At 37.3% G+C, this 15,780-nt stretch overlaps 1 protein-coding gene across 10 annotated transcripts in view; it reads left to right on the top strand.

Annotated features, from left to right (window-relative positions):
* Positions 1-15,780, top strand: part of LOC118410906 (CUGBP Elav-like family member 3-A) — a 233,547-nt gene that overhangs the window by 203,465 nt on the left and 14,302 nt on the right. For all 10 annotated transcript variants that reach the window (XM_035812796.1, XM_035812788.1, XM_035812793.1 and 7 more), the window contains 3 exons: positions 4,541-4,669; positions 11,196-11,275; positions 11,409-11,555. In XM_035812796.1, coding sequence (XP_035668689.1) covers positions 4,541-4,669; positions 11,196-11,275; positions 11,409-11,555 — 356 coding nt within the window. The remainder of the gene's footprint in view (positions 1-4,540; positions 4,670-11,195; positions 11,276-11,408; positions 11,556-15,780) is intronic.

Here is a 15,780-nt window from a genome sequence, read left to right as displayed (position 1 = left end):
AAAGATGTTACCCGCATTTAGATAGTCGAAGACAGCTGGAGAGGAATTACAGAAATAAATGTGTTACAGAAATGACACAATACTTGCCAAATTGCCAGAAATCACAGAGCAACCATGCTGTAGTAGCTTAGTAACTGTAGATCCATTTACTTTTGTGGTAGAAGGAGCAAGGATATTTTTGCAGTGTTTTAAGTTTGTGGTCGAAACAATCCTGTCGTACAGTATTAATACATTGGAGATGCTTAAAAAGAGCAACCAACATGGATGTGTTTTATGTTGCTTGTGATTATTTTGCATAGTGCTTCCTTAGTTATGATCAGTAATGAATGATATCCAATATTCTTCATTTATATTTTCCATTTCTACATACTAGTAGATTGTAAAATATTTTGAAATGGCAAATAAGCAAACAGGAAAATGTAGCTCTGTAGTTACTTTAATGATGTACATTGAATTCGTTTCTCTCAAAGTGGAATGAATGTTTGAAGTACTTTAAAATTTGTAACTGGTAGAAGGTGCAAACATCAAAGATGCTAACCTCCTACAGCAAGATCTAATTACCGATTTATATCGGATTCCTGAAACGGGCGACATCCAGGTTAACTTTGCACCAGCGGGACGCCTGTGGGCAAACCCGATAAAACTGCAACCAAGGTCAAACAAAATGGACGGCTATTCTTTAGAAGGGGTGACTTTATTTACCAATCAACGTGTTCCATCGGATAGCAAATGGAAGTTGTTGCTTTGATCATTGTGGCCTGTTTATTGGGACAGGAGACATCTGTTGATGAATCACATTGACTACCTGAGGTTGTATATCACACAACTACAATAACTATTGATTACAGAAAACTTATTCTAACTTTTAAAGTAAAATAATGTTACTTACATAACAGTGAAGTGTACACAAACTCACACAAACACACACACACACACACACCACACACACACACACACACAGTGGTCATCTGTTAAGTCCGTGCGCTGTGCTTTCAGAAGGTCACGTTCCGCAGGCACACAAGGCCATTTCAAATTATGTTAGGTTAACATTGATCTTGCACTTCCCACTCACTCTACACTGCCTGGCCTCACACATCATGTATGGGACACAATCATTATGGACAACAGTTTTATCATCCCTGGTACATATGTAACCATATATCCCTCTATGTTTGGGAGCACAGAATGTTAATGGTCGATTTATCCAACTGTTTTGGAGATGTCAGGGATGGTAATAGTCTCATATAAGCCTAGAAACAGGTACAAGTACTATATACAGATGACCAGGTGTTTGAGGGCAGACATATCTGCTGTTGGTCTGTCACCCTGAGAATCTGGACTTGACTTGGCTTAACTTTCATAATTCTGTTGGGTACACTAAGTCTGATCCATCAAAAAGGAGAATTAAAAGAACTACCAATAGTACAGATTCAGTAATCCCCATTAGGTATGCATGCTTCAGATGTCTGGACATTCTTTATAAGCTTCATTACTCTTTTTTGATGTGGCTGTCTAAGACTACCCCTAAGTGAATGAGAAGAGGTAATATCATAGATGCCCACAGAGACTGTCTTACTGTGTTACTTTCACGGATACCTTCTATGTACCCACAGTTTACATGAATTGTACACACTTCATAGAAGTCATCTAAAAAAGTCTTTCTGACATGTAGATGTTTGAAAACTCTTGAGTTATGAGTGAGTGAAAAGCAAATTGCTGCATCCGCCTCCATGATGGGGTCCCATGATGACGTCACATGAAGAAGTTCTATTGACTTTCACCACGCAGCTGTGCTTCTTTCTATAGATTCCACTTCCAATACAAGACTCCAGTGCCCTCCAGACAAATAGGTCTACGGTAACTAGCCTTTAGCTCAAACTTGAGACACTATTAATCATGGCGCTACTTTATTGAAGATGTCTGCATGATAAAAGGTTTATGTCACAAGGGAACCCGTTCTGTAAGTTATTGTCATCATTGCCGAACTTCAACATTGGAATTGGTACATGTAAACTGATATCCTATAATGTATGGCATAGAGATAGAAACCTTTTGGGGCACATTTCTTACTGATGCACTTGAACTAGAGCCAAAGATGTTTTCATCAGAATACAGTGATATTTCCAATGGGATCTTCCAGTTTGAGATTGCCTATATGTCACAACGTTGCAATTTTGTACAGTATAGCCTCATAGCCATTTGAAAGAGACTTACTCATATTACAAGTTAGTAACATAGGCTTGTAACATGCAGTCTCATTATGCACACTCATTTTGCCCGCCAAATGGAATCCGTATTATCCATGCCTAAAGTTAAAAGTATCAGCAAGGTATGGTAAAAGTATCAGCGAGGTATGGTAGACAGTCATTTTGCAGAGCCACTCGTAGACTGTAGTTTGTAAGGAAGACGATCTTTTTATGGCAAATGTCTTTCCTGTATTGCACAGAGTCACTCGGCAAGACAATACTAAAAGTAGGCTGGATACTGTTTTTTGTTGCAAGCAGAGTGCAATATTTGGTACCTATTTAAAATATGGCACTCTTTTTGTCATCTTTTGTGGAAAATCTTTCACTGTAAAGTTGTACTTGAAGAACATCATTGGTTTTAGTCCATATGTGTGTGTGTGTTTGTAACTTTAGCATTTTTGCATACATCATACCTTAGAAACAATAAATTGAGTGGAAAATACAATTTTTCTATTCAACATAGTGTTATATGTAGCAGGGTTATTTGTTTGGAGAATTTTTAAATTTCATTAGAAAATGTCAAAGTTCTATTGTTTTGATTTTGCTATTTCTGTATCATTTGTGATAATTATTCAGTTCTCAGGTATGATAGGCATCTGTATTGTATCAGAGAAATGTCATCTCAAGGTTCCATCTGTACTGTTTTCAGCATCATATATCAAAACGCCAAGGCCAAAAAGGACATCACATCCCAGATTGTACAACCAACTTATTAATCATAATTAGGTGTATTGAAGATATCGACATGGTTAACAGATGGCCTGCACATGCGGTAAAACTGAAGGTCAACTTATGAATAAATCATTACCATCTGTCAATTCTAATAAGATAATGTCCTCTATATTAGCTTAAGGTTTTATGTCTTAGACACTTTAAAAAAACTTGTATATCATATTTTTTTAAAGACAACATACATGACAAACAGCACAAATAACATGGTAGGTAGAGATGCATAATTATCTTAGGTGTCCAACTGGAAGTACTTGCCCTAATTCTCTCTTGGTATTCCTTCGGTGTCGAAGATGACTTGTCAGGTGCACTCGTCAGAGGGGTTGAGCCCTCATGTAGCCTCTAATAAGTCCAAAGCTAATTACAATATCCTAAAATCTTGGTAAATATCAAAATAAGCCACAAGACTTAGCAATTTTTAGAAAACAAAGGCAGCTCTTTTTATGCAAATCCCAACTCTTATGACATGTTTGAAACTGGCTATGTTTTTAACTCATCATAAAGCTCTGCCAGTATTGTAATGGACGTGTTGTATACAAGCAAGAGAAATAGAAGGCTGAGGTGAAAACTTGCATCTGACTTCCTGAAACTGTGGACCAAAGTACTAACTTTTCTCTCAGAATCTGTTCTTGTGTTGAAAAACATATCAAGCATATTTCTACATGTATCTATTTCTAAGAACAGAGAAACTATATTGATGTGGCCTAATGGTCACTGTGATGTCATCAGTATGACTTTTATGACTTTCTTGGGTGGAGTCAAGTGACCCCCACATCTATAATTGAAAAGGGACACACCCGTTTGAATCCTTGCCAACTTACAAATATTTCTGCACTTCCATATCATTAGGCCGCATCAATTTGATTTGCTGATTCTTTGGTTAAAACAATTATTTAAGTAGAGTGTCAACAAGTAAAAAGTTTTGGTAGTCAATATAGTTATGTACAAGTTTTCCTCTTAAACTTGTCTTTTTATCTTTTTTCTTGCTGAAATTTTGCCAGAAATGGCTAAGAATTGATAGAACAAGATTTGGTTAGAAAATGTACAGCATGTTTGCATTCAAGGATTTATTTGAGATAATTTCAACTCATTGATGTTGTTGATGTTTTCTTATGTTATTTCAAGATTTTTCAAATGCATTGTTATGTTTTGAATATGGTCTTAATGTGCTTGTTAGCTGTGTTGTAATGAGATAATCAATGAAGTTTCTATTTACAGGAGTAGTGGAGTTTGCTAGTAACATCAACTCTCATGATTTATACGACTACCCTAAGACCGCCACATTAAGAAAACAGTGTTATGAAGACCTTTTATAGAAAATATTGAATACCAGGGATAACTGAAGCAAGAATACCTCTAGGATTACTAATGCTGCATTTCGTAGACCTCCTTGCTTTCACCATTTTTGTTTTACGTGGCGATCTTAGGGAAACCAGCAGAATTATGGAACTGAATGTTAGATAGGTATTGTTGGTCATTGGGAAGATCTGGATGTTACATGAGCTACAAATACATGTAAGTCATCTTAATTGTTTTAACATCTATCTTCTGTTTTCTACCAACAGAGGACCGGAAGTTGTTTGTGGGCATGCTCGGAAAACAGCAAACAGAAGAAGACGTGAGAAGGTTATTTGACCCATTCGGAACGATAGAGGAATGCACCATTCTGAGGGGTCCTGATGGACAAAGTAAAGGTCAGTATCTTTATACATGTAGAAGTAGTCCAAGTCAGCTGCTGTAGTGGTTTGAACAGTCTGCAACTGGAATCAGTCTTCATTCAAATATCTCCATTGCAAGCTTTCTTAGCTCCCAAAGTTTTATTTTTGACTGGAGCAGTCCTAGGCCTCTATCTTTCATGTCTGCCCTCAGTTAGCATATACTTCTTATTTCAAGATGTAATCAATATCAGGAAGAATATCTTGGTGTCAAAGGTTTGTCTAACGCACATAACAAACTTTCAGCTCCAGAAAAAGATGCAATAATAATGCAAGAAAACTTAATATTTTAGAAAGAAAGGTCTAGGGAAAAACAAAGTACTATAGAGGAAGTCTTTGGTGAACAGAAATATGTATAAGATAACTACTAGTATATGACTTGCAGCAAAGATTTCAGCACCAAGGAAAGAGACTACAAGAATAAGTAGAACTTTGTCTTCTTTTTAGACCCATTACAGATAACACATACTGTGTGTGATAAAGGTTAGACATCCAGGTAATAAGATATGCTAAAACCAGTTACTCAAGGATATGATTTTGAAAACAGACATGTCAGATAGCATCTACATGTACAACCTTTCATTAGTAACTCTGAGGAGATCTGGTAGAAACAGGTCTTAATTATATCTTAACCATGAATTAGTATGCAAAGGAGCTGAGGTCAAGTTTTGGATTGGGATTGTCCAATAGGAAACAAAGCTAAGACAAAGTCATTGAGTGAAAGTAATTGACTCAATGAGGAATTGATGCAATTAGCATCAATTAGTCATGAAGTCAATTAGCTTCCGTTGTTTCAGTCTGAAACATCTGACTGTTTCCAAAATCATATCCAGCTGCTTGAGTAACATTTTTTCATAACATGGAACAGAAATGAAATGAAGTCCTTTCAGCAACATAAAAGTATCTATAGTAAATACATGGAATACAAAAGCAAGAGCAAAATTGGTATCAACAGTTTCAATAACCAAGAAATATTCCAGAAGATAATGGCATGTTTGTCATCTTTCCAGATAATAAAACACATGTATGAAGGAATTGAATGACTTCTATCCATAGAAAACTATATAATGCAAGATGACAGTAACTATACAGCAATGATATTAGCATGAAGGGACATCAAAAGAACACTATCACAAATAGAAGCACTGCAAATGGAAAAGTGGAATTATATGCTTTTCATGAACATAAATGGAATGTAATGCAAGATAAAGGCAGAAACTGAATAAGCAACTACCATTTCATCCCTGCATTTGTTTCTGTACCAAGGAAAGATATACTGGAGGATTAAAGTCAACCTTTGCCATCTTTCTAGAAAAGCCCATCACAAATAGCTGGTGGTGATGAAGGCTTCCCAATGCTTCCCTTATACCCCATGCTATTAAGGATGGTGCAAGTCCAAGTATAATGCATGGCCTTGCGGAGATGATGAATGTTAGACACTGCCTACAACATTACAGTGACAAAGTGCTGCACCACTTATCAGCCGCTGGGCATTTGCTGTTAAGAGAAGCCATAGGGAAAACGTTAACCACCAGCGGTGGTCCCAGTAGCACTGGACAGGCTTTACGTCTGGGTGACGGACTGTGTTGTGATCAATACCTGTTGTCGGGACAATTTTCACTGGTGTGAACATGGCATGAGGGAATATATCCTCTAGTTTAACTGCCAGATTCTGAAATATCATTCCCACAGTTTCAATTCATTTACCTATCAAGACAATTTAAGTGTAGTTTGTCACAAGACACTGTATGCACCCACATCAATATCTAAAAAGGAAAGATGGTATGATGATGTATTGGTGTAAGAATTGATGTATAATTCATAAATCTGGGTGGTAATACAATGTACATGAAGAAATGTTCTCTTAGAAATAGAGAAGTATGTTGATGCTAGATTTTATCTGTTTTCCTTTATTACTCTAAATCATGATGATGAGCACACCGACAGTCATGTTTGACTACAAAGGACTACCAAGACCTTAGAACTATCAGCGCTTTTTCAAAAATGTCTTGAACACCTGAATACCTGGAAAAGGTGATTGCTGCAGCATCACATTATTATCAACTTTTTTAATTCACTGTTTTTTTCATAAATGTGGTTGTCTTGAGATATTCAGAGATTGATGCACACAATTACATTTTTCATTAGTCTTTTTGCCTATTGCTACTGCAATTATTTAATATGTAGCTCTTGGAAGGAACCTTTGAATGAACTGTGACTACCAGCTGTTGCAATAAATCATAAGGCGGACAGGCTATTGGCAAAATTGGAACATACTGCCAAAGCAAGTATTAACAGTTTTTGCTCCAAGTCAAATATGTCCAATACGTCTAGATCAGATAGGATCATGCCAAAGTTTTGTATCCTGCTTGAGACAGACGCCCTTTCCACCTAAGGCTACAAAATTTAATTTCTTGTGAAACAGATTTGGCATCTTCTCCTCCTCCCAAATAATTACATCTGAGACATTTTCTTAAAGCAGCCAGTCAAAACAAGACACAGTTTTAAACTGTACATGCTATGTGCTGTTCCCAAATGCAGGACTGGTACAAATTTGCTAAAGCATTTCAGTACTGAAGTCACGAATATGTACTATGTCATGTATTATACCTCAGTAAATTCCTACAAAAAGGAATTCAATTTACCAAGTTTTTTCCAGTATTTGAATTGGTCTTTATTTCAAACTGCCCAAACAACTTGGCTAAGGGTAATCTTTTGTTTTTGATTTGCTTTTTGACCTGAAGTTTCCTGTCAATCAAGAAAGTTGTAGCCATAGCAACTCTTCTCAGTGTAGTATAGTGTTAGGTTCTTAAAGGGGAAAAAATGTACAAGGAAGAACCCAGCTTTGTTCTCAATGAAATCCACCCCAACTTTCTTGGCTTGGACCACATGTCAATCAGGGGGACCTGTTGCCATGACAACCCTTCTCAGCCAACCATCCCCTACACATGTATGTGACATGTTTGTGTGGGGACCGTACCAAGGTGGAGTTTGGGGGATTAAGCAACCGATTGATCCAGCCCTGCTGCAATAATTGCATAAGATTCCCCACAGAATATGTGAAATTAAAGCCAACCCTTTTCCCGATTTTTGGGCCACACCAAGAGATGACCCCACCGAAGTATGTATTCACTTGTGATTTCTGGGTACTTCCGTGTGGATTTGTGATCTGTACTGTTGACAGTCTGCTGCAACAACCTGTGACCTGGACTCCATTGATTTGGACCAACAGTCGCTGACCTATATAAAATGACAATTCAATATTATTACGTTTTAATAAAATTAATCATGGTGACAAATTTCTTTTCAACCACATCAACTAAAGGTTAATAGAATGACTCAATGAATAATTCATTGTAACGTGGGATGTAAACTTTCTGCAATCAAAAAAGAAGGGCTGTGAAAACGCTTAATTGAAATAAAGCCTACCTCGTAAACATAACGACTGTTAAATTGTCATTAGTCATCATGGAATAAAACCAGGGATTATCCTTTTTAGTTGAAAGTGTTGAACAGAATTTCAATTGCTCCAAACTAGGTCAAAAATTCACAAGGTCAGAAGTGTTATCTCTCCATCAATCAGAATGCAAATCTGGTAGAAACCTGGAAGGTTTCTATTTCAGCGCCATCCCCTCTTAGCAGATCCTCTTAAAGGAGGGAGAGAATTTTGGTGGTGCCGTTTTAGGGATTTCAGATTAGAATAGCAGCCGCGAGGTCCATAATTAAAAAGAACTGACTCATGCCGTGCTTTATTTAGACACTTCATTTCTCCAGCCAGCCGACCATAGTGTTGATATTCATTACTCCGAGCCTGTCCAATTTACCCGCGTAGGAAGCCGTGAATCAGAAAACGTGTCTAGGAGCCAGCAATTGCGGAGCTCCGATATACGGAGAATTGATCTGACAGAACAGGATGATAATGAGACAGACTTAGTGATTTCAATTTCCAGATAGATGTTTTCGTTGAAAGTGTTTCGATGTGGAAAAAGTCCAGATACAGGTAATCAATTCCCGGACACGTTGAGGTTTGATAACTGCTATCCTGTGTCAAGCAGAGGTGGCGTAGTAAATTAAAGCTGTTTCATATTGGCCAATATGTGGAATTAGAGCAGGAAATATCGTCTGATTTGACCATAACTCTCCTTGAGACATGGAATTGGTGATACGTCAAAATGGGATGAAGAGTATTACACTGTCATAAACATCACTCATGATTTATTCTGTAGAGAAACTGCGGACTTGGTTTTTCAATTTCATTTCAACCTAAACATGGTCAATGTAGACCTGTGAATAAAGTTTAGCATCATACAAAGTTTAAGTTACAGCTGTGTATACTACAACATAGAGTTCTGTGGCATAGAGAGAAAGTATGTAGCATATATTTTGGATATCTTCCAGACTTGGAAAACATCGATCGACTAATTATTTTTTGATGCAGCATTTTGTTGCTCTCTTTTTTCCACATAGGTGTAGTATGTCTCAATTATGACAAATTATTGCAATATTGATTTTGCTATGTATTAGCGCATTGTATGCACTTTGCAACATTAACTTACAAAAATGCAATAATTCACACATTCATGTACCTTTTGAAAAGAACTTTGGATATTGATATGCTATTATTTCACACTGGCACCAATTGATAAGGTCCAATACATTTCATGTGTCAAATGTGCACTCAGAACAATGGCACCAGATTACATCTGAGAATGGGATCCTATGCATTGTATCACGACGATCTTTGTATAGCAATGCAAAACAATATGAGCTACAGTAGATGTTAATGGAATTATGGCAGATATAGAGTAGAAGTCACACCTGTAATTTATTTTGCCATTTGCATTGCTCAAAAAACAATGATAACTGTAGGGTTCTGACGCAAGTTCATTTCAATGTATGACGCCATTCGAAGTACATATGTAACAATGATACAGATCTTCAATTGGTATATGGCAGTGCTCGTAAAATTTGATGAATTGATCTATTCTGAGAGAAATGTAGAATAAGACTCAAAATGAGGGAATGATTGAATTACAGTGAAAGAAAACATTTGGGGTAGATGTATCATTGACACGACATTGCTAATAGCAGGTCTAAAACTTGATGCTAGCAATGCATCAGTATAGAGGAAAACAAGTGTAGGGGAAAAGTTGGTTCGAAGTGGGGCGCAGAAGGGGGTTTTCTGGGATGTCCAGTTAAACTCAAGATAAGCCACAGTGCCTGCCAGCTAAGGATCTTATGAGGCTGGGAAACAGATTGGATATCATGCTGGGATGATGAGAAGATGGCATGGCTGGCTCCCCGCCCAGAACCAACATTTCACCACACCACAGAGACACACAAAGAACTTCTCCTAGACGATAGCCTTATTCTGATGTCAACTTCCGGAACCACCAATAAAGATAATTAGAGCAGAACAGGTTTTGATAGCTGTAGGGTTTTTATGTCAGCAAGATATTTTTGAAAACCTCTCAGCATAATTCCCAGTTGCCCGCTGCAATCCTATGTAATTTACAACATTAATAACCTTTACCTTGATATTTGACTGAAAAGATTTCTATACAAGCTGGCTGATCAGTCTGCTTACAAAAGTGAATAGTTGATTTAAGGTTTAATCTTTCTTGTCAGATCTGCCAATAGTGGTAAAGTAACATAGGAGGTAATAAATTTGAGATGATCTTACCAAAGAGTCTACTGTTTCCAGCTACATGTACAACAAGGGCAGCATTTAGACATATTGTCTGAAGATGCCATAAAACGTCACAGAATTTCTGTCAGAAAAGTAGAGTTTTGTAATGCAACAATGTTGTTTAATCTTTTTCTGAGATCAATCAATACTATGATTTTGATGCACCATTTCAGTTCCATCATATCTGTTTCAAAACTAGCCAAATGCTGCTTTGATGGTGTGTGGGCTTGAATTTCATCCTGTTATTTAACCTTAGTCCCCAGGCCACAAAACAACTGTTCTAAGTTATGCTGTGTGCCAAAAATGTGCTGACAATGTTGTAAGAAGACCCGCTCTAAAACTTTGTGGGCTCACTTTTACTATGCAGGGTACTCCTGTGATCTAGACTGAATAAGATATCAAAGTATTGACATAGTGGTTCTGGAGTGTTAATCTGTGAAATGTCAGCCCAGATATGTATTCATGGTATTGAAACTTTTATCTGTTCAACCACCACTGTAATATTGATACAGAATTAAAGGTGTAGTAAAGATTCTTAAAGAAAGACCATCACTCTTACAATCCACGTATTTTGTATATTGCTTCAGAAATGTTGATGAATAGTACTTATCATTTGGATTCCTCCATATTTGCCAGTAATATTCATGCATCATGTTTCTCTGTTTGCTAATTTTTTTTGTGTGTTTATTTCTCATTTCATGCTTTGCTTTTGTCAAGTTTAGACATGCGTATGACATTAAAAGGTATTTTGTGGTCCGTGGACAGTTAAGATAGTGTACTTTTCTGTATACTAAAAGTTTTGTGTGTTTATTTCAGGCTGTGCCTTTGTCAAGTTCAGCTCTCATGCAGAAGCGCAGGCCGCCATTAACAACCTACATGGGAGTCAGACCATGCCTGTAAGTACAACATCAGTCACTGCAGTAAAAAAAAAAGAAATGAAATTCTTGTGCCTTATCATGCTTTCCAGATTCTGCTTGGCAAGCTCTAATTGTCAGTGTTACACTAATGGGCTTTCCCTTACTCTCGTAGGGAGCATCTTCTAGCATTGTAGTGAAGTTTGCAGACACTGACAAGGAGCGTCAACTGCGGAAGATGCAGCAAATGGGGCTGAACCCCATGGCCATGTTCAACCCCATGGCTCTTTCACAGTTTGGAGCCTACGGTGCATATGCACAGGTATGTGAGAACCATCTCTAAGAAGGTTGTATTTTTGTTATTTTTAATGTGTTTAAATAGCATAACTCAAGAAGCTATCAATAGATTATCATAAGATTTGGAATGTTATTAGGTCTTGTGCTTGCAAAGAAGTGAAAGAAGTTTGGGTCTTCTAGCACCTTTATTTGGAAGTGTAGGGGCATTTTATTTTTGTATCATGAGTTTTTAAATCCAAGTTTAACCTTCTTTTAGGTTGCAACAATTCAACCACTTGTGCACTGGGCATCTTTGTGTATCTATGTTTTTTAAGCTAAATATCAGTTATTCTATTAAATTACCCCCAATTCTATGAAATATAGTAGGTAGACAGCCACAAGCATTCTTGAAAAATTTGTTGTAGTATCAAATATACACCGTACATTAGCTTTAACAAATCAAAATGGACCACTTTTGACTCTGAAAAAACACTAGAAAATCAAGAAGCAAATATGATAGAAAATTCCATCACAGCACATAAAGAACATATGAGGAAGAAGTGACAATAGTCCTTTACTGTGCCATTCATGGTAGTGTAGATAGCACAGCAGCTGTCCCTGGTGCTGAAGTTGTACCAGTGGTTAAGTCCTTATCTCGTCCTCGCTTCAGTGACTTCTGGAAAGAAGGATTACTCTTGTCAAGGGAAGCCTGCAGTGCATATGCAAACTGCGCAGATAAGGTTTCAACATACGGCAAACACTGTGGGGTAACTGAGCTCCAATCAGCATACACGCTGCTTGTACACTTGTGACAAGATCCTATCAAGGCAGTAAATTATTCTGGCATGCATTCCTGCATAATAGTTGTATGGGTGTATCGGACGAAATATCAAGTTGTTCAATTGAGTTTTGGATGCTGGAATTACTCGTCTGTTTTCCCGGGACATGTTATCTTGCTGAAAACAGATGAAGGAATGGAATTTAGGGAAATACATGGCCCTGGGGTAGAGTTAACTTTCAAGGTTTAATCAGAAATAATGGCTAACCTTTTCAAAATGAGTCGCGGGGAATTACTCTTGACAGCAGAACTCAATTTACACCATTCGGTTATTAGGACGTGAAGTAGCTTGTGACATGTTGAATGTAATAAAGCAACTGGTCCTGTGTGATACACATTATCCTAGTTTGCTTTTGTGTACAATCTTAAAATATTGTACATGTAAGAAGGATTGTAATGATGTAATGAAAAAGCATTGTTTTTTCCTTGTGTTTTAATCGTAATGATCACTGGTAAATATTTGTAGTTGAATTATACGACCATGTTTTAAGTACTGTACTTCCTTGGTAGACAACTGTGTGAAAAAAGTCTTTTTAATTGGTCTTCAACATTGTGTAATACATAGTTATTAAATTGTTTCAACATCAAACTTGGCGCACTGCAAAATTGATCACCCACAAAAAAAATGCATTTATAGTATCATTTAACTATAAAGCCAAAAAGCAAAGCCGAGAGAGAGAGCATAAGAGAAAATTTCCAATTCCTGAAATGAAACAGAAATCAGGAATGCACAAATCTAGTTGTTCCAAAAAAATATTGTGATATCTGTTTTTGTCTGCCCTATCCCCTTCTGGAGTGATTTTAAATAGATGAATTTACATACAAATGAGAACAAAATGTATCAGCAAAAGTTGTTGTAGCTGTTTTATTGTTGGTTCTCTTATTCCCTTCTAGAGAGTCTTTAAATAAATGGCTTAGGAGACCTTGCCGTCTCAGTGAACTTGTTCCAGAGGAGAGATTCATTTGTTAAGACAGGATACCATCTGGTCTCACTGCCCGCGACGTTGTTCCGACTTTAATGACTGGGCAATCCACACGTGCGATGTAACTAAAACCCATCTGCCCAACGCGTGGGTGCAATTACACCTAATTCTCCCCTCCCACCAAATAAGTCTCCAGCGCTGCCTAATAATCAATCTTCTGCCTTCATTAGGCAACGTGCTGTAGTTCTTGGTTTTATCTTCTTCTGCACATCTGAGCTATTCTGATAGATAAAGAAAGTGTTGTATGAATGAAATATTTTGAAGGTAATGTGATTACAGTAACAAAAGTAAAATTTTTATCCTTTTTGAATCTATTTATCCAAAAATCTATATCAATCTCTGTCATTTTTTGTTTATAATTTTTGTAGTTCTGGTTTTATCTCTTTCTGCATGTCTTTTATATAATATAGATGTCATTTAAATGAAACATTTTGCAGACAATGTAATATAAGTGAAATGAAAGAATAGATTCATACATAAATCAGAATATGAAATACAGGGTGAAAAAAGCTGCCCTAAAAGCTGAGAATATCCCATTAAAAAATCCATAACCATCCAGAGAAACAGAGATCAAACAGATGCTTCACTCTGCAGTATGTTTCCTTCCCCTTCCTGCCTCACAAGAAGCTGGAGCACCGACATCAATGAATCAACTTGAGTCTGCCTGGGGTTCATTACAACTCCGCCATTACCATTTGCTGATGTGTGTTGATGTATACATCCTGACTTGTCCAACCACGTTTTAATTGAGATAGGGGAACATACCATAATCCTCACGGGACAGACGCATTTACTCACCCAGACTGAGGAATGGAGGATTCAGCCCAAGGATCCCAGCCAAAGCCTCTTAATTTGTAACAAAGTGTAAAGACGAATACATCAGGTGCTGCTGGAGACTTATAAGGGTCATCCCGGCTTATTTCCACGGTCTGAAGTGGACAGGGACAAATGTCTGCGCGAAAAATTCTGTCCTCACAAAGACTCTATCACCCTTAGTTACGTCCTCTTCAAAAGTAACAAGGCAGCCCACAATCTGTCTTCTGTCGGGGAGCTTTCTCATGCGTAGTCTGCCTACCGGTAAATAATTAGAACTGAATGACATGTCCTTGATAGTTAAAGAGTTTTCTTCTTTGAGGATAGGATGTGTATATACAGAAAATGTGTGTAGGTTCTCAAAATGAATTTTAGTCCATGTATGCTACCATAGTTTGAGAAGAAAATTCCATCCTGATCCTGTACTTTTTGTTCAAACTAACTGGGGTTTATCTTTTGAAGAATTCAAAACCTGTGAGGTCAGCTTTGTTGTAGATTGAATGCATTTTCACATTTCAACATTTTGATTATAAGATCAGTTCAGTTCATCCTGAGAAAAGTGACACAAGGCTGTCTGGCATGACAAAGCAATGTTTGTCATCCTGAAGTTGATCATAAGTTGATGAGTTAAATACTGGAAATGCATATCAAGATACTTCAACAACAAAATTCCCATGGACAAAGAAAAGCTCTAAAAGTCTGTCAATTCAGGAATAGAAACTAATAATGAAAAGTGATCTTGTACGATTACATTCTGAGTGAAACAAGATTTTTTAAAGTGCCTTTTTTTTTAAATTGACAAACGTGCACTTGTTGAAATGTCACCAATGATAAATTTTCATATACCTTGTTCCCTTTGTTATAAATGACTGCAGTGCCTGAATCTGTCCCAGTTGCCAATTCCAATGGAGAGTTGCCATAAAAGGCAGTTGGAAGCTCGTCCTGCCATTGAGTAAATGAGCTAATGCATCAAGTGTTGTTAATAGTGGTTCCCGTAGTTTTACCAATTACTGTCACAACGTTTGGCCTTAATACCCCAGCCACATAATGTTTGTGAGGTCTTCTTTGACCTCTAGCCCAAACGACCTCTATCTCACCAGTAAGTATCTTGTTACAGTGACTATTGTCACAGGATTCCTCTTGTGCAGTTTTCTTGAAGTCTTGCCAGATGTTGAACATTGGGCAATGACAAACATGCACATTGAGCTTAACCAAATTCCGTCTCAATAACTGTTCAAAAATGCTCAAAAAGCAAGTTTCTTCCTCATCAGAGCCAGAAAGTAGTATAAAAATTACAAACACATTTGCATGGCCTCATATGGTGATTTATTTCTGTATCTTTTCATTTTTGTCTAAGGTAAACATGTACGTGTAGGTTCAAGTCAGAAACCCTGGATGGTTTAGACTTCCTGCATGGTCTTATGACTTGACATGACTCACAAGACAAGTCAAGGCATATATTAAGTAGCAAATTCTGGACATAGTTTTCCACAAAGTTGCTGTAAGTGAGAACACAAGTCTACAAATTGTGAGTCTGTACCAATTGAGATTAACCAACCTCAGGTTGCTATGATAGAATTATCTGCTCTGGTTTCTTTGACTTTTGAAACTCCTGTCACAACTTGGGTGCACCCGGC

This window comes from Branchiostoma floridae, chromosome 3, assembly GCF_000003815.2.
Source record: "Branchiostoma floridae strain S238N-H82 chromosome 3, Bfl_VNyyK, whole genome shotgun sequence".
In the NCBI taxonomy this organism is placed as follows: domain Eukaryota; kingdom Metazoa; phylum Chordata; class Leptocardii; order Amphioxiformes; family Branchiostomatidae; genus Branchiostoma; species Branchiostoma floridae.
This window is presented reverse-complemented; position numbering and strand designations above follow the sequence as displayed.